General features: G+C 32.6%; 1 protein-coding gene across 1 annotated transcript; it reads right to left on the minus strand.

Moving 5' to 3' along the window:
* Positions 1-1,074: 1,074 nt before the first annotated feature.
* LOC127723490 (uncharacterized) lies at positions 1,075-21,248 on the minus strand. The gene is made up of 4 exons (XM_052230136.1): positions 20,992-21,248; positions 12,552-12,725; positions 10,414-10,704; positions 1,075-5,588 (listed from the first exon to the last, which is right to left on the minus strand). The coding sequence occupies exons 1-4, from the start codon at positions 21,240-21,242 to the stop codon at positions 4,826-4,828; spliced, it is 1,479 nt and encodes a 492-aa protein (XP_052086096.1). The 5' UTR covers positions 21,243-21,248; the 3' UTR covers positions 1,075-4,825.
* Between the last annotated feature and the right edge of the window lie 2,417 nt (positions 21,249-23,665).

The raw sequence follows: 23,665 nt of genomic DNA on the forward strand, positions 1-23,665 counted from the left end.
ATTTATCTCCTTTATCATTTGAAATATTACTGATTGAATTCATACAGAAAGGGTAAATATTTGTATAGAAAGCACATAAAATCTGCAAAAAAAAATTGTCTTAAAGTTGTCAAATATCTGCAATTCTACTCCATAGATTGATACAAACATTTCTGTTTTAATGATGCAAAAACAAAAGATAGGGTCACCGTCTTTGTTTTTACGGTTAACATCATTATCGCTATTTTACTAAATTTTACTTTGATCTTGCTGATTGATAATTTCCTTTCTCAGCGGAGTTGGGGTGATATGAAAATTATCGCTAGAAACTAAGGGGGCATGTGGCATTGCTAATCAAATTGACAATGTCGTCATAGGTGGAATAGCTATAAACAGATTATCATTGGTCAACTCGACCATACAGGCTCAAGCAAGAAAATCAATCTCGTTGAGATGATCAACGATAATCTATAATTCCAAGTGATATTTTTTGAGAAAAAATTAAAAAAATGTTGAAATATTATAATTGTAATGTCATGGCGTTGCAGGCTATTAAAAGTCAGAGAAACAAAAAATGGCTGCTGAAACTGCAACAAGTTTTATAAAATGACCACCTATCCCTTCACTATCTATAATGTGACTGGACAAATCCTTATCTTATCTCTGTAGACAAAAATAACTTATCAAAGGTCTTTCTTATATTAAACACATGATGGGACAGGGTAAAAAATGAGAGGGACATGAACAAAACATGTATAAACTCCAATTTAATACATTAAATTCCCATTTATATATAATTCTCCAGATTAGAAAATACCCCACTTAAACAGAACTCTGTTAGAGTGTATGTTTGGTACTATGATGGACTTAGTCATGTATGAAGATTTGTCTCATTGGCACTCGTACCAAATTTTCTTATATATATGAGCTTGATCCTTGAATAAAACAACCAAAATATAACATCAATTAGATTAATTTCGCCTACGACTAAGGGCACCAGTATGTATGATAGTGTGTGTACTGTAGCTTGTGGTCCTGAATAATATTGGCAAACCAAAACTACATTTATTAACTGTATATAACAAAGATAAGATATAAAACTAAACTATTTATTAAAACATAAAATTAAAACTCATTAAGGACTAAAACATTTTCATATAATATAATAAACTAAAGTTAGAGTGCGAAAACCAATGTGTCTTCGGACGACGACGCCAACGTCATACCAATATACGACCACAAAATTTTTTTTGCGGTCGTATAAAAAAATACTAAATAGTAAAACATTTACATATTAATACCTTGAAGTAACATTTGATGTTTTTCACTACAAAATTTAAAAAAAAGTATGATTATTTTATATCATTAAAACAAATTTATGTATCAACAACATGAAGTTTAAAAAAAAAACAATGGAGTAAAATTAGAGATTTGAGGATTTTAAGACAATTTTAGAAGGTTTTTTGCCAATTTCATGTGCTTTCTATACAAGTCTTCACCCATAATGAAAGAAACCAATCCGTGCGTAATATTTTAGATAATAAAAGAGATAAATGCATTATTTTTTTTTATTTTCTGTTGTCTAACGATCCAAGATTGCATGCAAAATTTTAGCAAAATCTGTGACATAGCCTACTTACTATTACTTGACCTTAAATTCATTTCAAACCATTTTATGAAGCTTATTCTTGATGGAGTTTTCTTCCTTGTACAAGTGAAGGCCCATGGGTACATGGCTTCCAGAATTGGCTCAAATTTTATCTATATAAAATTTCATTACTATGTGTGTTCAGCTCTATATCAAATAACAAATTAGGGGAGTAATACAGGCTCAGATGAGCTTCTCAGTGTTATTGAGTGTCAATTTACAGTTTTTTTTAAATAAAACATGTAAACCTTATCTTGTGTCTTCATATATATCACATCAACAATTACTATTTTACATTGGCACAAAAAACGGCAATACTGATTTTATCAATTAACATGCTTCATAATTGTGGCATCTTATAATTAAATGAGATTGTCTTCATATTTATTTATTGGATATTTTGGAGTTGCTGAGTTTTATTCTATTACGTTTATCATAGATTCATACCATAATTGGGTTGGTTTATAATCATAAATCTCAGGATACCATTAATTTAAAGAAGTTCTACTGATATCATTTCTTCATGGATTCCAATCAAATTGATACGGTCTCAGTTGACCTTGAAAACCCAATTTTTTTAGTCACAGATTGTAGGAATTGTATCCATGGAATTTGGACAGTTCTTATATACAAAATGTACTCCATTATACATAAGATAACCTAACATCCCATCAAATTTTTAAACATATTAAAAGCAGTACATAATATTCACAATTTTTACAGTAAAAACACATAATTTTTCATATAATCTCAAACTAAGTGTACACGAAATCTTCAGCAAAAGTTTCAGTCAATAAATTATGACTGAGGGGGTTTGGCCAAGTAATCACCATGGAAATTATATGTGCCAATGCTTATATAACTGCATACCAAATATCATTGACCTACCACTAGTGGTTCCCCAATAACTGACCTAATCACGAACTTATACATTTGTGTACATGTAAACTATGCAAAAATTTCATAGTCAATAGACCACGAATGAGGGGGTATGGCAAAATAATCTCTATGGAAATGAGATGTGCCAATGCTAGTACAACTGCATACCAAATATCATTGACCTACCACTAGTGGTTCCACACAAAACTGAGTAATCGCAAACCAATACATTGTTGACTCCGCTGGAAACAGCAGACCTACATTGTATGTCTAGCTTCTTGACTTGGTCAAGGCGAGACAAAAACATAGTTGATACCAATGCAAACCCATTCACATTGAATTTGTGTGAGTCTTTTTTTCCTTAAAAATTAATGACAAAATCTAGCAGTTGATATTTTTTGGTGCCAGAGCAATACTTGCATTGATCAACTTTTCATAACTTTTATACTAGATTATGGGATCTCAAATCTTTTGTTCTGGAGTAGAATTTTTAACCCTTGTTACCGGTATTATGAATTTTTCAGCATTTTTAACTCACCTGGCCCATAGGGCCAAGTGAGCTTTTCTCATCACTTGGCGTCCGTCGTCCGTTAACTTTTACAAAAATCTTCTCTGAAACTACTTGGCCACAATCATCATTGGGGTATCTAGTTTGGAAAATGTGTCCGGTGACCCGGCCAACCAACCAAGATGGCCGCCATGGCTAAAAACAGAACATAGGGGTAAAATGTAGATTTTGGCTTATATCTCTGAAACCAAAGCATTTAGAGCAAATCTGACATGGGATAAGATTGTTTATCAGGTCAAGATCTATCTGCCCTGAAATTTTCAGATGAATCGGACAACCCGTTGTTGGGTTGCTACCCCTGAATTGGTTATTTTCAGGAAATTTTGCCGTTTTTGGTTATTATCTTGAATATTATTATAGAGAGAGATAAACTGTAAACAGCAATAATGTTCAGCAAAGTAACATCTACAAATAAGTCAACTTGACCAAAATGGTTAGTTGACCCCTTAAGGAGTTATTGCCCTTTATAGTCAATTTTTAACCATTTTTCGTAAATTTTTGTAATCTTTTACAAAAACTAAGACAAATTTAACCAAACTTGTCCACAATCATCATTCGGGTATCTAGTTTAAAAAATGTGTCCGATGACTCCACCCGCTAACCAAGATGGCAGACATGGCTAAAAAATAGTACATAGGGTAAAATGCAGTTTTTGGCTCATATCTCTGAAACCAAAGCATTTAGAGCAAATCTGACGAGGATAAAATTGTTCATTAGGTCATGACTATCTGCCCTGAAATTTTCAGACCAATCAGGCAACACGTAGTTGGGTTGCTGCCCCTGAATTGGTAATTTTAAGAAAATTTTGCAGCTTTTGGTTATTATCTTGAATATTATTAGAGATAGAGATAAACTGTAAACAGCAATAATATACAGCAAAGTAAGATCTACAAATAAGTCAAGTGACCAAAATTGTCAATTGACCCCTTAAGGAGTTATTGCCCTTTATAGTCAATTTTTTACAATTTTTATACATTTTGTAAATTGTACAAATAAATCAACATGACCAAAATTGACGCCTTAAGGAGTTATTGCCCTTTATAGTCAATTTTTAACCATTTTCATGAATTAAGTTAATCTTTTCAAAATATTTTCCACTGTAACTACTGGGCCAAGTTCATTATAGATGGAGATAATTGTAAGCAGCAAGAATGTTCAGTAAAGTAAGATCTACAAACACATCACCATCACCAAAACACAATTTTGTCATGAATCCATCTGTGTCCTTTGTTTAATATGCACATAGAACAAGGCGAGGGACACAGGCTCTTTAGAGCCTTTAGTTTAAAGTTAAAGGGAGTAACTCTTCATTGCTAAAATCAAATGGACCCAATTTCAAAAATGTGTTTTTACTTCTTGGAAAGTTGCATACCATATTTCCAATCGCAAAGTGCTTCTAGTTTTTAACAAAGCCTTTAAAGGCAATAACTCTGGAAAAATGTACATTGCAAATATAGACATGTAACAATAGTTTTTTAAAGGGATTCATTTGCACGTAATGTTACTTGCATGTTTTAAAATTGAAAGTGGCTATGGAAATATGTTGCTGAGTTTTTCAGCCACATGACTACATACAGACAATTTAGGGATGTCTATAAATATGCCCACTTTTTTTAAAGTCAGGGCTTAAAAAACATTGGCTACAATATAGATTTACTTATTGAATGGAAGGAAAATTTTACATGAATATGATGAATCTTCTAATTTTATTTTAGGAAACCTGTTTTGAGCTTTTTTTCACATTTTTGTTATTATTGATCATGTTGATCAATAAATTGCAATGTATCAAGATAATTTGAAATTCCAAAGTCATTTCTGTCCAAAAGAGGATCAATCTGCCTCTTCAGTTCATTAAAATTTTCTGGTGGAACTGGACAGTTGGTGGTATGTACATTTACTGCAGTTCCATCAGTGTCTTCAACTGGAATTGGTCCCTCCCAATCAATACCAAAGTCTTCTTCCTGAACTATATCAGTTTCAAACATTTCTGCAACTGCTACATTGTTACTGTTACACAGTTGTAATGCACCTCGTAAAAACAATTGCTTTGGTGTTTTTCCTCTTTCTGTTCTGATTTTGTGATTATTCCACATTTTTTTGAACGTGTCCAGAGATCTTTGGATCCTTGGCATAAATACATAATGTAGTGACCATAAATGAATTTCACTTTCCAAATCAAGGATGCCTTCCCTTTCCATAAAAGTGAACAAATCATAATATATATTGGTGCATCCACGATACATATCTAGCCAAAGTCGTTCAATTCTTTGGTTGTGGACACTTTTGCCTTGTAAGACACTTCCTCTGTAAGGCCCTCTTTGTAAGGTCATGAAAGTGGCCACATCTACATTCTCTGTTCCATGGTCGGTTCTTACTCTTGATGGTAAACCATATTTCTGAACAGCTGTTAGGAACGATTGTAGAACTGTAGCTGATTTATTGTTTGTTGAAATGGTAAGGAAAACTATAAGCCTACTGAATCCATCAATTCCTCCGTGTACAACAAAACGCCATCTGAAAAAAAAAGAAATGCCTTCAAGTTTATTTCTTGAATGTTGGGAAGCATAAGCTGTAACTAGAGGCCCTTTTTTGAGCCTGTGTCGCTCACCTTGGTCTATGTGCATATTAAACAAAGGACAGATGGATTCATGACAAAATTGTGTTTTGGTGATGGTGATGTGTTTGAAGATCTTACTTTACTGAACATTCTTGCTGCTTACAATTATCTCTATCTATAATGAACTTGGCCCAGTATTTACAGTGGAAAATATTTTGAAAAGATTTACTTAATTCATGAAAATGGTTAAAAATTGACTATAAAGGGCAATAACTCCTTAAGGCGTCAATTTTGGTCATGTTGATTTATTTGTAGGTAAAAAAATTCACTATGCGAATTGACACCCTCCCCCCTGCAATACACTATGCTGTTAAATATTAACCCCCCAAAAAAAATATTTGAAGAAATTTTCTTTTAATTTCTGAAATCTGAAATGAGAAAAATTGTCCCCCTCCAATTTTTTTCACCTCCCCCCTTTCCCTTATTCCAAAAAATAATTCTTTCCCTTAAGTTATGGTCAGTATCTCAGACAATCATCATTTCTTAATACATAATTTACAAGCAGTGTAAGGGAGGTTATCAAACATTGTTATTTAAATTGATTTGGATTTTGATTTGGATTACCTCCCTTACACTGATTTTTAAATTGTCTCAATTGTCCTTTAACCAGAAAAACCCTTGTTTTTCCCCTAATTCCTAAATGGTTTGAGACATAACCCCCCAAAGTCAATCCTAACCATCCCTTTGTAGTATGGAAACTTGTGGTATAATTTCAGAGAGATTCATACACTTTAACACAAGTTATTATCTGGAAACTACAAAAATGCTTATTTGGGTCCCTTTTTTGGCCCCTAATTCCTTAACAGTTGGGACCATAACCCCCAAAATCAATCCCAACCTTCCTTTAGTGGTTATAAACCTTGTGTTAAAATTTTATTGATTTCTATTTACTTATACTAAAGTTATCCGGAAACCATCTGTCTTTGGACAACGCTGACGACGACGACAATGTGATACCAATATACGACAAAATTTTTTTTAATTTTTGCGGTTGTATAAAAACACTAAAAATTGGTAAATATCTTCATTAAAGAGCAATAACTCCAATAAGTAGTCGTCGAACTATTCTGACTTATTTGTAGATCTTGTCTTGCTGATCATTTATGATTTTTAAAGTTTCTCTCTATCTATTATAATTTTTAATATTCATAATAGGCAAAATTGGAGGGAAAAAAATTGTTAAAATTTCATTTAAAGACAATAACTCCTATAAGAAGTTAATTAACAGTTTTGACATAAATGAACAATAGGTAGAGCTCAACATTCTGAACATTTTTGGTTGTCAGATTTTCTTTTTTTATAGCATGATGATTGCGGCCAAGTTTTAAGATTTTTGTAAAAGTTAACAGACAAAAAAGGATGACGAATGACCAGTGATGAGAAAAGCTCACTTGGCATTTTTGGCAAGGTGAGCTAAAATTTAAAATATGAACTAGTTCCATCAGGTAAAAGACAAGTTGCCTAAACAAGGTACCTGGTGGCCCAAATAAATTGTTAAGTCGAAAAATTCGTAAGGGTTCCGCGGAACCCAGTGTCTCGCCTACTTTTGCTGTTAATCACAGGCTAAAAAAAAATGAGAAAAAAAATTAATAAAAATATTCCTCTCTATACTATCTTTTGATTGTAAGTAGCTTCTGTCCAAGTTTGGAAAAAATCCAGGATAGTTTATGAATCTAATAAATGTTTTAAAAACTTAAACTGCAGACTGTATGTAATGTTAACTGGAAGAAAAACTAAGTCCATTTATAAGTAAAATACGGAAAAAATGGAACAAAATTTTAACAAAATTTCCTTCTAGATACTAGCTTTTAATCATAAACAAGCTTCTGTCCAAGTTTGGTACAAATCCAGGATAGTTTAAGAAAGTTGTTAAAATTTTAAAAACTTTAACCACAGAGTGAATGTAATGTTAACTGGCAGAAAAACTAAGTCCATTTATAAGTAAAATACGGAAAAAATGGAATTTTTTTTTTACAAAATTTACTTCTGGATACTATCTTATGATCATAAACAAGCTTCTTTCCAAGTTTGGTAGAAATCCAGGATAGTTTAAGAAAGTTATTAAAATTTCAAAAACTTTAACCACAGAGTGAATGTAATGTTTCCTGGCAGAAAAACTAAGTCCATTTATAAGTAAAATACGGAAAAAATGGATTTTTTTTTTTACAAAATTTACTTTTGAATATTATCTTATGATCATAAACAAGCTTCTGTCCAAGTTTGGTAGACATCCAGGATAGTTTAAGAAAGTTATTAAAATTTCAAAAACTTTAACCACAGAGTGAATATTTGTGGACGCCGCCGACGACAACGACGACGACGACGACGACGACGCCGACGGAATGTAGGATCGCTATGTCTCGCTTTTTCGACAAAAGTCGAAGGCTCGACAAAAAGGGCCTATAAAACAAAAATCGTAACAAAATGTGCATGCTCATATCATATCAAATATGAATTGAATTGTAATTCTGTCAAAATGTAAAAAAACTAGTTGTCTTCACAAGACAATGGGACGGACGGACAGACGAGGACAATCCCACCACTAGAAAGGGTAAAATTCGTAAGGGTTCCGCGGAACCCAGTGTCTCGCCTACTTTTTCTGTTAATCGCAGGCTCAACAAAAATGAGGAAGTAAATCAATAAAAATATTCCTCTTGATACTATCTTTTGATTGTAAGAAGTTTCTGTCCAAGTTTGGTAAAAATCCAGGATAGTTTATGAATCTAATAAATGTTTAAAAACTTTATCTGCAGACTGAATGTAATGTTAACTTGAAGAAAACAAAATTTCCTTCTAGATACTAGCATTTGATCATAAACAAGCTTCTGTTAAAGTTTGGTGCAAATCCAAAATAGTATAAGAAAGTTATTAAAATTTAAAAAACTTTAACCACAGAGTGAATGTGTTGTTTCCTGACAGGAAATCTTAGTCCATTTAAAAGTAAAATACGGAAAAAATGGATTTTTTATTTTACAAAATTTCCTTCTAGATACTAGCTTTTGATCATAAACAAGCTTCTGTCCAAGTTTGGTACAAATCCAAAATAGTATAAGAAAGTTATTAAAATTTTAAAAACTTTAACCACAGAGTGAATGTGTTGTTTCCTGGCAGAAAATCTAAGTCCATTTAAAAGTAAAATACGGAAAAAATGTATTTATTATTTTACAAAATTTCCTTCTGGATACTATCTTATGATCATAAACAAGCTTCTGTCCAAGTTTGGTAGAAACCCAGGATAGTTTAAGAAAGTTATTAAAATTTTAAAAACTTTAACCACAGAGTGAATGTAATATTTCCCGGCAGAAAAACTAAGTCCATTTATAAGTAAAATACGGAAAAAATGGAATTTTATTTTTACAAAATTTACTTCTGGATACTATCTTATGATCATAAACAAGCTTCTGTCCAAGTTTGGTAGAAATCCAAGGTAGTTTAAGAAAGTTATTAAAATTTCAAAAACTTTAACCACAGAGTGAATATTTGTGGACGCCGCCGACGACGACGGAATGTAGGATCGCTATGTCTCGCTTTTTCGACAAAAGTTGAAGGCTCGACAATAAAAAGGACTACCATATTTCAAGGCTTATTAATTTAAATCTGATCTGCCTTTTGTGGCAAATAACATAAATATAAGAAGACCCCTTGTGTAGATCAAAAGTTAACCACAGGGGGACAGACCGCAGTAAAGTACCGGTATACATATATTAATATCACCACTAATGTCACAATGGGATGGGGTATAAGACTGTAAAAACTATGATTTTATACTTTTTTTTAACTACAAATAGGGTAGGATAACCATATATGTTTATAATTTTATTTATTATAAATATTGCTTGTGCTGTTGAAGTGCATATTCAAGTCGAATTTTAAAGAATGTCAATGTTTGTGAAATAATTAGAATTTTCTCTTCAGTCTAACTCCTGAGCGATGATGGTATCTTCATGATCTTAGCTTTCCTATGATTAAAATAAACTGTTGACACAGAAATATGTCTGGCCTGTCCAATATTGATAGTATATATAGTTCATATGTTGAGCTTCAACTCTCAATGGGAATGATATGTACCATTGCTTTATATGGCACTGCATACCATACATTACCAACATATCTCCATTTCATAATAAGCAAGAATGCAAAGTAATGATGAGGATGTTAGAATTTCCTCAGTAAAAAAAGGGCAATTAACTCTTCAAAATGGTCTGAAAAAACTGTCGTCATGATATGCAAATCTCCATTAGGTAATAAGCAAGCATGCATAAAATGTAGAAGTTATGCATACAAACTTTTTGATGCAATATTCTAAAACAAAAAGGTCAATAATATTAATTTCTTTAAAAATGGTCCAATCCAACTGCCATTATATATGATATGTGAATCTCCATATGGTAGTACAATGTAATAAGCAAGCATGCACAGTTCGAGGAATTTCCATTTAAAATTTATGAGGAGTTGCCCATGCAAACTTTTGGATGAAATATTCCAAGTAAAAAAGGGCAACAACTCCTTCAGAATGGTTTGATCACACTGCCATAATGATATGTGATTCTCCATATGACAACAAGCATGCATGCAGTTTTGAGAAATTCCCATTTAAATTGTGACAAAAGCTAGGGTAGGGAAGACAACAATGCTAGGCCAAGATGTAAAATAAAATGGCTCTCATGTAAATTTGTATCAATTTCACAGATCTAGATCTAGAGATGTAACAATAATAAATACCTTATCAATTTATGATTCCCATCTATATGCCATAATGAATTAGGACCTGCAACACGATATTTACGTCTTTGCACAGTGTCACACCATCTCATTGCCACAGCTGCTGGATCAAGCCTAACAAGAGCTTCTCTCACTCTGGTTTCTTGGCAAAAGTGACCACAAACTTTTAATCTTGCTTGAATAGATCTGTAGCCAAGATGGGGATTCTCTTCTATAATTGGCTGCAGTAGCTGATCTAAATCATCATCACATATTGAGCTATACTGTTCCGTTGTTGACAGACCATAAAACCTTAAATATTAAAAATTTCTAATGAATCAATTATTAACACAAAAAGAAAGATTTTTTTTTCATTTTTAATATCGACAATTTGTACATTTTCCCCTTCATCTTATAGCCTAATATTTAAAAGATCAGGTCTTGATTATCAGATTATATAAAGCAATGAAGTCAGGTATCAGTGCAGTAAAACATCACATGCTCAAGTCCATCTGTATTTCAATGAAATGCATGAGACTTTATTCATACAATCGAAGCAACTATTGCAACATTTTGTACAAGTAAAAATAGTTTTACTAACTATTTCATTTTACTTTATATTCTCAACCAAAAAATATTCAGTTCAGACAAATTGCAGATAAAAAGAATAATGGTATTCTATTTTTTGACTTTTTACCTACTGGGCTCGCTTGATATTCTTGCTGATATAGTCAGTATCAAAAACAATAAAATGCTCCGCAGGGCGCAGCTTGATACAACCGCAGAGGTCAAACTCTGAACAACTGGGGCCAGTATGGACACAACATTCAAGCTTGATACATCTCTGAATTTGGATTGTGATTAAATATTTAACACAGCTTAGGTTTCTGACACAGAATGAATGTGGTCTAATGAACTCAACAAATGTGTTTGCGGTCGTATAAAAATGTCATTATTCTTTATATATTTCAATATTTACAGTTTACATGTACTACAATGTACAAATAAAAGAGTAGACTGCTTCAGAAAATATATATTAGATGTACAGGCCATAACATAAATCATAGCAAGTTGAAATAAATTGCTTCGCTGAGCGCAGCCTGATACGACCACAGAGGTCAACCATGAACAGTTGGAGCAAATTTGGACACTATATTCAAGCTTGATACTGTCTGAATTTAGATTGTGATCAAATTTTTTACATAACCCAAATGTGTCTACGGACGATGACGAAGACGACATCATACCATTATACGATCCCAAAAATTTTTTTAGCAGTCGTATAAAAATAAACTGTTATCACAGAGATATCATATGTCTCGCTTTTTTTGTAATTTCGATAATGCAAATGTTGAAATTAAAATAGCAACACTTTAACATATAAGTTTTGCAAATATTCAAAGTCAATGAACCATGACTGAAGGTACATGGCTAAACAATCTCCATGGAAATGAGATGTGCCAATGCTAATACAACTGCATACCAAATACAATTGACTTATCATAAGTAATTCCCTTTAAACAAACCTAAAAACAAACTAATACATGTAAACTATGCACAATTTCAAAGTCAATAAACCATAACTGAGGGGCAGGGTCAAATATTCTCCATGGTAATGAGATGTGCCAACCTACCACTAGTGTTTCTCCATAAACCAACCTAATCAAAAACTAATACATGAAAACTAAGCAAAAGTTTCAAAGTCAATAGACCATGACTGAGGGGATAGGACCAAATAATCTCCATGGAAATGAGATACATGTATGCCATTGCTTATACAACTGCATACAAATTATCAGTAACTTACCACTAGTGGTTCCCCATGAACTGACCTTATCACGATCTATTGATTGACACTAATTTATGAATAGACTGCTGACATAAATTTGATATAAGTTTTATAAAAATCTGGCAAGAATCGTACATGTGAGAATGCTAACAAGATCAGAAGGAAGGACAAGACTCCCGATATTTCTATGTCCCTCGCAATGCTTTGTGCTGGGGACAACTACATATACAGCAACAATCTCAAACTTCATTCAAATATATTATATCAAACAATATATAATAACAATATATTTATTTAGTGAGTCTGACTGTTTCACATCCTGAGCATTAACGGACTATTATCAATCAAGATTTTAATAAAATTTACTGACCTTAATCTTCTTTTAATTGTTGAATGAGAAACCTGAAGGAGTTTTGCCATCTCTGTTCCGGTGAAGCTTAAATCTACAAGGTACTCAAGTTGATCTTTGGTAATGTCGTATACTGGACGACCACGATTACCATCATTAATCCTAACCATTTTATACGCTAAATCTTTCTCAGATCTGTAGAAAAAAAGACGTTTATTATCATCATGATCATGGCTTTATTGAACACTGTGACTACCAGTGTATTTGCTTTGATATTTGTACAAAGAATTAGATTCAACTTTCATACAAAAAAATTCATCTCACATCTACTTTTACTTTCCCTTTTAGACTAATGTATTGGGCCAGTTTTTTTATAGGCATCTGCCAATCAGGGATCAACAAGAAATACACTTCCAAACGAAATGAATTTAAACTGCATTGTGATGAGATTTGTTGGAGGATATACATAACGTTACGAATAATAGCTCTTAGTACATACAACAAGATTAACTGATTAGGGCAAGCTGCCCATCTGTAGGGTCAGAACAAATTTTCTGCTACAGCACTAAATAAATAAATAAGCATTAAAGCTTTATTTAGAGTCAGCAAGGTATACAAAAAGAGACAACATAAGCTCTAATGAGCTTTTAACCACATGTAATACTACGGCATTGTATCTCAAACTCTGTCTGACCGACAAAATGTCATGAATTGCAGACAAAAATCATTCGGTCAGACAGAAATTTTCAATTTTTCTAGTTGAACATATAGAACAAAAAGGTAAAATTTCAATTTCGGTCAGACAAACCCTAAAATAGTTTGGCACAGACTGCTACGGTATTCTATGTTAAACGAAAGATGCAAGAAAAATTTTGTCTACAGCAGAAGAGACAGAATAGATAATTTAATGATAAAAGTAGCAATGAAATTTACAGTACATGTACATGTCAAAATTATAATATAAACAAATCAAATATAGTAATGGCTCGCCTCATAGGTCACACCTACTTTGATTATAAGTCATTGGTACCCTACATGACCAATGACGTTAAAATATTTGTTAAAATAACGTTAACAGGATCCGCCTATGACAGTTTTGTTTGTACTCAAAGAAAATTGCATGGTGTAAACACAGCCATTTTTTTTAAAGATAAGATGAGATAAGATATATTTTATTTCCAATTAAGGGCCCACAAGGGACATCTCACTTTCATACATCTTATTTGAAAGGAGACGTACCATCAGACTGGAGACAGGCAAATGTAATTCCTATTTTTAAGAAAGGCGGAAAATACCTAGCCAGTAACTACAGACCTGTCTCCCTAATGTGTATATGCTGCAAATTATTAGAACACATTGTAGTAAGTAACATACTAAAACATCTGGACGCCCATAACATACTAGTGGACAATCAGAATGGCTTCAGAGCTAAACGCAGCTGCGAAACACAACTTCTGACATTAAGTCATGAATTACTCAGTAATCTCCATAGCGGTATACAAACAGATCTTATAATATTAGACTTTTCCAAGGCATTTGAAAAGGTACCTCACAAGAAATTATTAAGGAAGATGGATAATTATGGCATAAGGGGAAATACCTGGAATTGGGTATCAGCCTTCCTTAATAATAGAATGCAACAGGTTGTCCTTGATGGGGAGGTATCTGGTCAAATGCCTGTGGTAAGTGGGGTGCCTCAAGGCTCGGTCTTGGGGCCCATTTTTTTCTGATATTCATAAATGATCTGCCTGCAACAGTAACATCAAAAACACGCTTGTTCGCAGATGACTGTATTTTATACAGAACTATTAAAAATCAACAAGATTGTACCATCTTTCAAACTGACTTAGACTGCTTAGCTAAATGGGAACAAACTTGGGGTATGCAATTCCACCCAGAAAAATGCAACTCACTAACTGTTACAAGATCTCAGTCACCATACAAACATAACTATGTACTTAAAGGCCACATTCTAGAATCAGTCAACACAGCAAAATATCTTGGAATCACCTTATCCAACAACATGTCATGGGATACTCATATCAACAATATCACAGCTATTTAAGCAAACAAGATCTTAGGCTTTTTACGAAGAAACTTAAAAATTAATCAGGAAGAAACAAAAAGTTTGGCTTATAAATCAATGGTACGATCAAACTTCGAATACTGCTCTTCATTTTGGTCCCCTAACACCCAAAAACAGAAAAATAATATTGAAAAGGTACAAAGAAGGGCAGCACGTTACGTCACCAACAGGTATCATAACACCAGTAGTGTCACTTCCATGATTGACCATCTTAAATGGAAGTCACTGGAAACTCGCAGAAACATCAATCGAGTAACAATGATGTATAAGATTACACACCAACTTATAGCAGTCGATCCTCATCTTTACCTCTCACCACAGCCAGTCAAAAACACCAGATTTACCAACTCACTACAATATCAAACTTTCAGCACCAGAACAGATTACTTTAAGTACAGTTTTTTTCCATACACAGTTGTACTCTGGAACTCACTTCCACAAAACATCATTAGTGTTAACTCTTTATACTAATCCAAAGTCAGTATATTTAGATATTCACCCTGTTTGTACATGTACATATATGTAAATGAGTTATTTTTTATTTTTGCAATAATTTAATTTTTGATTAATGCACTCATTAGATTGTTACTTTTTATTAAGTGTCTGTTTGGGATGCGATGAGGTATAGTCATCAATGTGCTGATGGATCGTCGTACGATGTAGATGTAAATATAGAGAATACAAGTATAAGGAAAAAGAACATTGATTAGCATAGATACATAGAATTTACATACACAATCACGATACAATTAGACTGTAAATAATAAAACCCTTGGTTTATAATATATAATATATTTATATGAGAAATTAATACATCTAATTCATATTGACTTGAATAAATTTTCAAACAGCATTAAGAACTAGTCCAAATAATTATGACGTCTTGGAAGGCTATTTTAAATTTTTGCTTTGACGCCTTCCTGCGACGATGTAAGGCGTCAAAGAAAAAAATATAATAGCCTTTCAAGATGTCATAATTATTTGGACTACAGTAAGAACCTGATTGTCTTCACAGCTTAAGGTTCATCTATACACTTCAACAAAAATGGCTGTGTTTACACCATGAAATTTTCTCTGAATGCAGACAAAACAGTGTAATTCTAATAGTTTTAAATCCTGGCAGCACCTAGATATATACAAGTTGTATTCATTTTGTGTTTTAAAAAGAAAAATACTTTTGTGCTTTTTGCTAAACATTTTCTTTCCTTGCCACAGGTGGTGTAAAAATAAACAAAGTCATGTGAAATCTTTGAGATGGCCCCCGTCAGGTAATGAGTGTATTGTATCATATTGATTGATATGGACAATAGAGGGACAATAGAAATCTACTCACAACAAAGGTGATTTAAATAGTGTAAATGAGCGGACTGTATCAAAGAAAACTCAGGTGTTTGTTTATTTCACCATCTTCCTGTGGCAAGGAAAGAAAATGTTCATCAAAATCCATAAAGTGTTTTAATTTTTTAGAACATAAATTGGATGTAACATTAATTTATCTAGGTGCTGCCAGGCATTAAAACTTTTAAAATTACACAGTTTTGTCTGTACTCAGAGAAAATTTCATGGTGTAAACACAGCCATTTTTGTTAAAGGGAAATCACACTATTGTTTATACGCATCGCTCTCGACGCCGATATAGTGTCGTGACCGTATTATGACGTCGCCGTTTTCGAGTCCGTCGTAAAGGTTGCTAATTTCTAAAATGGCGGCCCGCTCAAAGGGACGTTCACTAAAGCAAGAGAAAGCATATGACGTTTTGATTTAAGTGCAAAAAATGAAAATGCTACTCGAAACGGACAAAATGTATGGCAAAATAATAGCCGAAAGTGGTCTTGATATGGTCTTGATATGAATTACCTTACGATTGGGTTTAATTCAAATGAGTAACTCTCTTTAAAAAAAAGATATTATTATTATTATTATTATTATTATTATTATTATTATTGAGTTAGTATTTACATACAATACCATTTATACAATTATTTTCTTAAAGGTTTATTAATTTCACCGAAAAATATTGTTAGATATGAGAAATATCAACATTTTTTGTTGATCTGGTCTTTTTTTTTTGTAGCGAAATCCGTCAGCTCAACTTTTTTTTGTAAAAAAACTTTTTTCATTTACTGTAAAGTATATATTTTCATATATTAACATGTTTATTGATCTCGAAGATTTCTTAGTTTCACGAAGAAAAAAAATATTTAAAAACAAAAGAGATATTTATAACACTTTTTGTCGATCATTTCAGTATAATCAAAGCGTACATCAACGAATGTGAAATCCGTCCGGTCAACTTTTTTTTTTAGAAAAACATTTTGTTTTACTATAAAGTTTAAATTTTCATATAAGATAACTATTAATCTCGCAGATTTCTTAGTTGTATGAAAAAATATTTTAAAACAAAAGAGATATTACTAGTAACACTTTTTGTCGATCAGTTCAATATATGTAAAGCGTACATCAGTGAGTGTGAAATCCGTCCTGTCAACTTTTTTTGTTAGATTTTCATAAAATATAGTCTAATATTTCTCTGGTCTTCAAATATTAAAATAATCTATCAAATCACAAAAAAGTTCTGACTATTTATATCTCATCCGGTCAATATGGGCAATTGTCCTGTCATTAGTGTAACCCAACTGTTGGCAGCGTATCGTCGCGATGTTGTATGTGGGAATATACTGGGGAAAAAAATAACAATATACCAAGAGTTACAGCATGTAATGTAGTTTTCTGTCTAACAGAGGGATGTAAATAAGAACAATGAGTTTCGATGTTCCTTTCGTGTTGTTCCTTTCGTGTCAAACGCCTCTCTCTCTCTCTCTCTCTCTCTCTCTCTCTCTCTCTCTCTTTTTGGGAAGGGGGGTAGGGGGGGGGCACAAACACATGAACACACGTTATTTAAGAATGACGCCAGTTAAACATCACTGTAAAAGAAGCATACAAAATTTTACATCGGTTGCTGGCTGTCGAAATCAAAGAAAATTTAGCACCGTATTATATAGTACATTATACTCAATCTTCTTTTAATGCTTTGTACAGGCTTACATAATTTGGGCACAAAAAAAATCATGTTTTGTAGTATTTCTTCAAACTGTCAATTATAGCGAACTGTACGACCAGCAAGTTAAAAAATAAGGCCTCTAGACGTCAGAGCAATCTGGGAATATCAAACACTATGCCTAGTTATTTTTGTACTATTGATGACCGTACTGCCTACAACAACAACAAAAAATCCACACTGTATATTTGGCTTTACAAGTCTCCAACAAGAGAAATATTTAACACACACACATGTATTTATGTAGAGTAACATGTCTTTCAGAGTGCTAAACTGTAACCATCACATTAAGGTCCGTCTTGTGAAAGAGTATTCATCTCCTATAGAAAAAAATTTTGTGCTGATATTCATGTAATATTTGCCACTGAAAGTTTTGCAAAAATCAAGAAAAAAACGAAAACAAAAACAAAACAAAAACTAGTAGTTCAGATGTAGGTTCGTGTTCAGATCACTCAATGTGATCACTTGCATGTCAACAAAAAGTGATATAGGGAGATAGTCAGATTCCGATCATGACTGTAAAGGACAACCATTTGTTTAATACAAAGGTAGCTTATTTACTCTTGATACCTTGGTTCTTTAAAAAAAAATGGCCAACATGATATAGCAGAGTGCTGAAAGTGGCACACACAATCAATCAGTTATTTTCAAATTACCTATTATTAATCAGTTTTGGCAAAAAAAAGTATATAGGCTATACCATACTGAAACATAAATGTGATAAAAGAATATACAATTCAAGAAAGAGAGGTGCACCAACAGAAAATAGAAACTGTAATCTTTCTTTTAATTTCATCGGATCTCAAAATTTTAACTCTTACCAGAATTTATTCTATCTTACAGTATAACTCGGAAGTTTCTAAGTGGAACTCGAGCTTTAACTAGAACTCTTACTCGAATTAACATTCGAACTAAAAATAAATCTGGAACTTTAACTCAAAATTTAGCTGGAACTGGAACTCTTATTCTACCTCAAAGGTTATCCACACTCTCATTTGTCATCTGATAAAAAAATTCGTAAAGGTTCCACGGAACCCAGTGTCTCTCCTACTTTCGCTGTTAATCGCAGGCTCAACAAAAATGAGGAAAAAATCAATAAAAATATTCTTTTCGATACTATCTTTTGATTGTAAGAAGCTTCTGTCCAAGTTTGGTATACATCTAGGATAGTGTATGGATCTATTAAATGTTTTAAAAACTTTAACTGCATACTGTATGTAATGTTACCTGGAAGAAAAACTAAGTCCATTTATAAGTAAAATGCGGATAAAAAGGTACAAAATTTTGACAAAATTTCCTTCGAGATACAAGCTTTTGATCATAAACAAGCTTCTGTCCAAGTTTGGTACATATCCAGGATAGTTTAAGAAAGTTATTAAAATCTGAAAAACTTTAACCACAGAGTGAATGTATTGTTTCCTGGCAGAAAAACTAAGTCAATTTATAAGTAAAATACAGAAAAAATAGATTTATTTTTTACAAAATTTACTTCTGGATACTATCTTATGATCATAAACAAACTTCTGACCAACTTTGGTACAAATCCAGGATAGTTTAAGAAAGTTATTAAAACTTCAAAAACTTTAACCACAGAGTGAATATTTGTGGACGCCGCCGCCGCCGACGACGACGACGACGACGCCGACGACGGAATGTAGGATTGCTATGTGTCGCTTTTTCGACTCAAGTCGAAGGCTCGACAAAAAAACTAGAGTTAGATAAAATATATCAACATGTCCACGGAAACACGGATAGATGTAGCAGAACAAGAAAAAAAAACTAGATCCGTTTATTACAAGTTAAAAGATTTTTTTATTACATATCAATTGGGAACATTATATGTTCCTGATATCAATATGGCGATGTGTATTTTATTGTCAATTAACTCTAAATTATCAGATGCATTGTATTTCTCATAACATACCAAAGTTGAGCGATTAATCGAACGGTAATAAAATATACGTAATACATAAAGTTTTAATACACAGGCGATGAACATTGAACATATTATGTACAATGAACATGAAACGATGTATGAAAAATGGGTGCGGGATAATAGAACTAAGAAAAAAATTTGGTTTCCACAGTTCGAATAAATTATGAAGCGTTGTGTAATTACGGAAATGTTAACCAATTTTAAATTCCTACCGAAAATAGGTTTCTTTTAACGTGCTGAGTTTGTGGCATTTTTAACACGGCATTTCAGGTTTTATCTTCCCGGTGCGAATGGACAGGCTAGTGAAATTATAGTAACGAAATTATTCTGCCTGCAGTCTAAAAGGAACGTGATACTTTTCAGCTCGGATACCCTCAGTCTTCCGAGGTAGAAGACTCTTTATCTGGAAGCCAAACATTATTTCTATAATACGGCATGAGGCAAACATTCGTTTTCCCCATACAACAAATGCAATTAAAAAAATGAGATGACTTCAACATTGACAATTACTTTATAATAAACTGTTATTGTATCTATGTTTAACGATTCGATAGATTGATAAAAATATCAATGAATAATCAAAATACCTTAAAAATGTTCAAAAATGATGTTATATTTTGTAGTGAAAAGGTTTAATTCAACCCAAGCGTTGCAAGAAATGCTGTTATGCCAGCAACGTCGTTCTATAACGTTAACAGAAAAGGTTATAGTTCCCGCCAAAATTCAATAATAAGATTATTTCCGTTTTAGCGGATTTAAAACATCGGTGACCCCCCTTTTTTATTTATGCTTTTAAAATCTTCCCTGAAGCTGCAACTTATGCAGAAGTTTGAAGGGAAAAACATTAGTATTTTTTTTTTATTTCAAGAAAAATCTATTATAAATAGCAATTAAAAATGGCGGGAAATGTTCAAAGGCCTTCAAAAATAAGGAAACCGAGACAAATAAATGTTCATAAGGTACAAGTTACATTTGACTGTTTTTGTTATTCCAGTTAAACATCGTTTTTCAATAAGTTTGTCTTTTTTTAGCAATTTAGAGCGCTATTTCTATATTTCGTTATAACGCGATTCTTAAAGTTTTGATGACGTCATATCTCGAAAACAACATCGGTGACCCCAATTTTTTTTTCGCCTAAAATATCTTAATAAGTATGATCTGTCTACATGCAAAATTTCAATGAATTATTATTAGTAGTATAAATAGTGTGATTTCCCTTTAAAGTGTATAGATGAACCTTAATATAATAAATAAGTGTATAGTCTATAGATGAACCTTAAGGCTCTTTGACGCTAACGGTTGCAAAAAGGGGACGTTTGACGCTGGTGATAAAGGACATTCCTACCCTCTAGCATAGAAAATAATGTAACATTTTTTTTACCCTTTTAATTCTTCAACAGCTCCAATGAGTTCACTCAGCATATCCAACAGTTCTTCTACAGCCGCCCATCTCTGTGATATTCGTAGAACATTAGTCGCTACAGTCTGGAGTCGTAACAATGCAGAATCCAAATAATCTGTGTTCCTGCAGTCTGATTTTAGCAAACGAACAACATCCTGAACTATGCCATCACACACATTTAGAAAATTCTGAAAAGAATGCCGATCTGTTCGTCGCTCTACATCCGCCATTTTCTTAACAAATATAGTATCGGAGTGAATTACTGAATAGCATAAAATGTTATTTATACAAACAAAATGTTCTTTACAATTTACACACAATGAAGTTATTCTTTTATATATTACTCCATCTCCACACACAAAAATAACACTCCAAAAAATATAAAAAGAAAAATTAACAACTTCTGTTACACACGATTTGATACACCTAATCGCTATTTATTCCATTCCGGATAAGTTCTAAAATTACACAACTTTTTCATCCAGTTGACGCTATCTGGGACCCTGTTTAAACAATGCACCATGCATGATACTTTTTAATGAGACCTGTTTAAAACATCGTAAATACTTCAAACACAATATTTTTTTGACTATAATTTGAGTTTGGAAAAAGTGGATCATAATCTATCAAAGTTTCCTATTGATCGCTTTCTAAATTTTTCCCTCCCTCAGCTCGCTACTGATGACCTTTGTTTGCGGCCTGTTGACCCAAACAGGAAGTTGTCTAAATGACTGTTTTTTCCGGATTGGACTAAATAGCGATAAGGTGTATTGGTTGATACTCTGGAATAAGCAAATAAATAATTTAAATAACGCACGTGCAAAAATCTTTCTGTGTATACAGAAATATTTCTGTATATACATAATTCGATATATGTATATACGGAATTATTTCTGTATATACGTAATTCGATTTCTGTGTATACGGAATTATTTCTGTATATACGTAATTCGATTTACGTATATACGTAATTATTTATGTATATACGTAAATCGAATTATGTATATACATAAATCGAATTAGGTATATACGGAAATAAGTATTTTTGACCTTGATTCCGCGCCATACATTGTTGACAAATTGGTTTCATGTTCCGACAATTTTTTTTATATCCAGAAGTTGTCAACACTATATCTGTCATGTAATTGAAGTTCCTCAAAAAGTTTATGAAATTAGTTCCAAGCGGAAGAAATAATCCGGAGAAATTATTTCCATTGACATAATGTTTCTGATGGAATAAAAATAATAGAAACAAACTAATGAAAGATACCAGGCTTATAATGGTGTACGCCAGACGCGCGTTTCGTTAACAAAAAGACTCATCTGCGGCGCTCGAATTAAAACAGTTGGTAGACTTATTTAAATACGAAGTTGTAGAGCTTTAGATACCGAAAAATATTGTGCCAAATTCGACCAATGCAATCTATACCTAGAGGTCAGATGGGAGTGGAAACTTCTAGTGTTTCGAATAATTTAACATTAGTGAATTTACATAAAATGAACAAATCAATAATATTTCATGTCAACACATAAGTGCTGACTACTGGGCTGTATGGTGATACCCTTGGGAACGAAACATCAACCAGCAGCCCACGTGGCATCGACCACGTGGTTTAAAAACTCATCAAAGATACCAGGCTATAATATTTTGTACGCCAGTTGTGCGTTTTGTCTCCATACAAATATGTATTCCCATCAAGTTTCACGAGGTTTGGAGGAACACACATAAACGTTGCCACTGTTAATATTTTGAAGCACACATCAGTTAAAATTTAAAGATTGCGAATTTTGGGTCAATCAAGTCAGCTTGATATTTAAAAATACGTTTATTATTATTATAAAATTATAATCATAGATGTTTGTCTTTTTCAGCATTCATGCCATGAATTTTGACATTTTAATCTTGTGATTTCCCCTCCTATCATTTACAGAATATACAGGACTCAATATTAATTTAGACACCAAACATGATTGTATGCAAAGCCGTATTATTTTTAATGCTCTGATGGGGTATGAAGACGTTTCAATTATTTTTCCATATTTTGTGATAATCCTTAAAATCCTTGATTGTATACCTCATAATAGTATATCTACATTGTACTAACTACTATATATTGATAAACTGATTGCCAGCAGGATATCAACTAACTATATTGATAGATTGATTTACTGCAGGTTATATATCTACTTACCTTACTGATAGATTTAGACCGTTTGTTTTCAGGTTATCCAATCACCTTTCTGATAGATTGATTGGGGGGGGGGGGGGGGGGGGTTATTGTTTTTTGTCCGTGTCAGAAATTGAAATTTTTTTTTTTAGTTTTTCGACGCTGTCAATCAAATTATTTTTTTTTCAAAATTTAACACTATAAGGTATGGGGAAAATCTGGATTCAGAATATTTTTTTTTGTCATCTGCTTGACCACAATATTTTTTTTTCATTTTCATCAAATTGGGGATCAGAACATTTTTTAAGGAAAAAAACATAACCACCCCTTGAAGTTAAATGGTCGTTCCCTCATATACTCGCAGGTTATCAAATCTTTTATAAAATCCAGGATGTTCAGCACTCACAGCAATTCCGTGAGTTGTATTCTGAACCGTCAACATCGTGAACAATTATTATGGAATTATCGAATGATTTGAAAGCGCT

The sequence above is a fragment of the Mytilus californianus genome, unplaced genomic scaffold (assembly GCF_021869535.1).
Source record: "Mytilus californianus isolate M0D057914Y unplaced genomic scaffold, xbMytCali1.0.p SCAF_13, whole genome shotgun sequence".
NCBI lineage: Eukaryota > Metazoa > Mollusca > Bivalvia > Mytilida > Mytilidae > Mytilus > Mytilus californianus.

What these genes read in the sequence shown, in the direction of transcription:
- LOC127723490 (XM_052230136.1), bottom strand. Translation starts at nt 21,242, where the DNA reads ATGGCGGATGTAGAGCGACGAACAGATCGGCATTCTTTTCAGAATTTT. An exon ending in GCTGTTGAAGAATTAAAAGG is followed by an intron (nt 12,726 to 20,991) that starts GTAAAAAAAATG and finishes TTTTTTCTACAG; the next exon opens with ATCTGAGAAAGATTTAGCGT. An exon ending in GGGAATCATAAATTGATAAG is followed by an intron (nt 5,589 to 10,413) that starts GTATTTATTATT and finishes TTTTTTTTTCAG; the next exon opens with ATGGCGTTTTGTTGTACACG.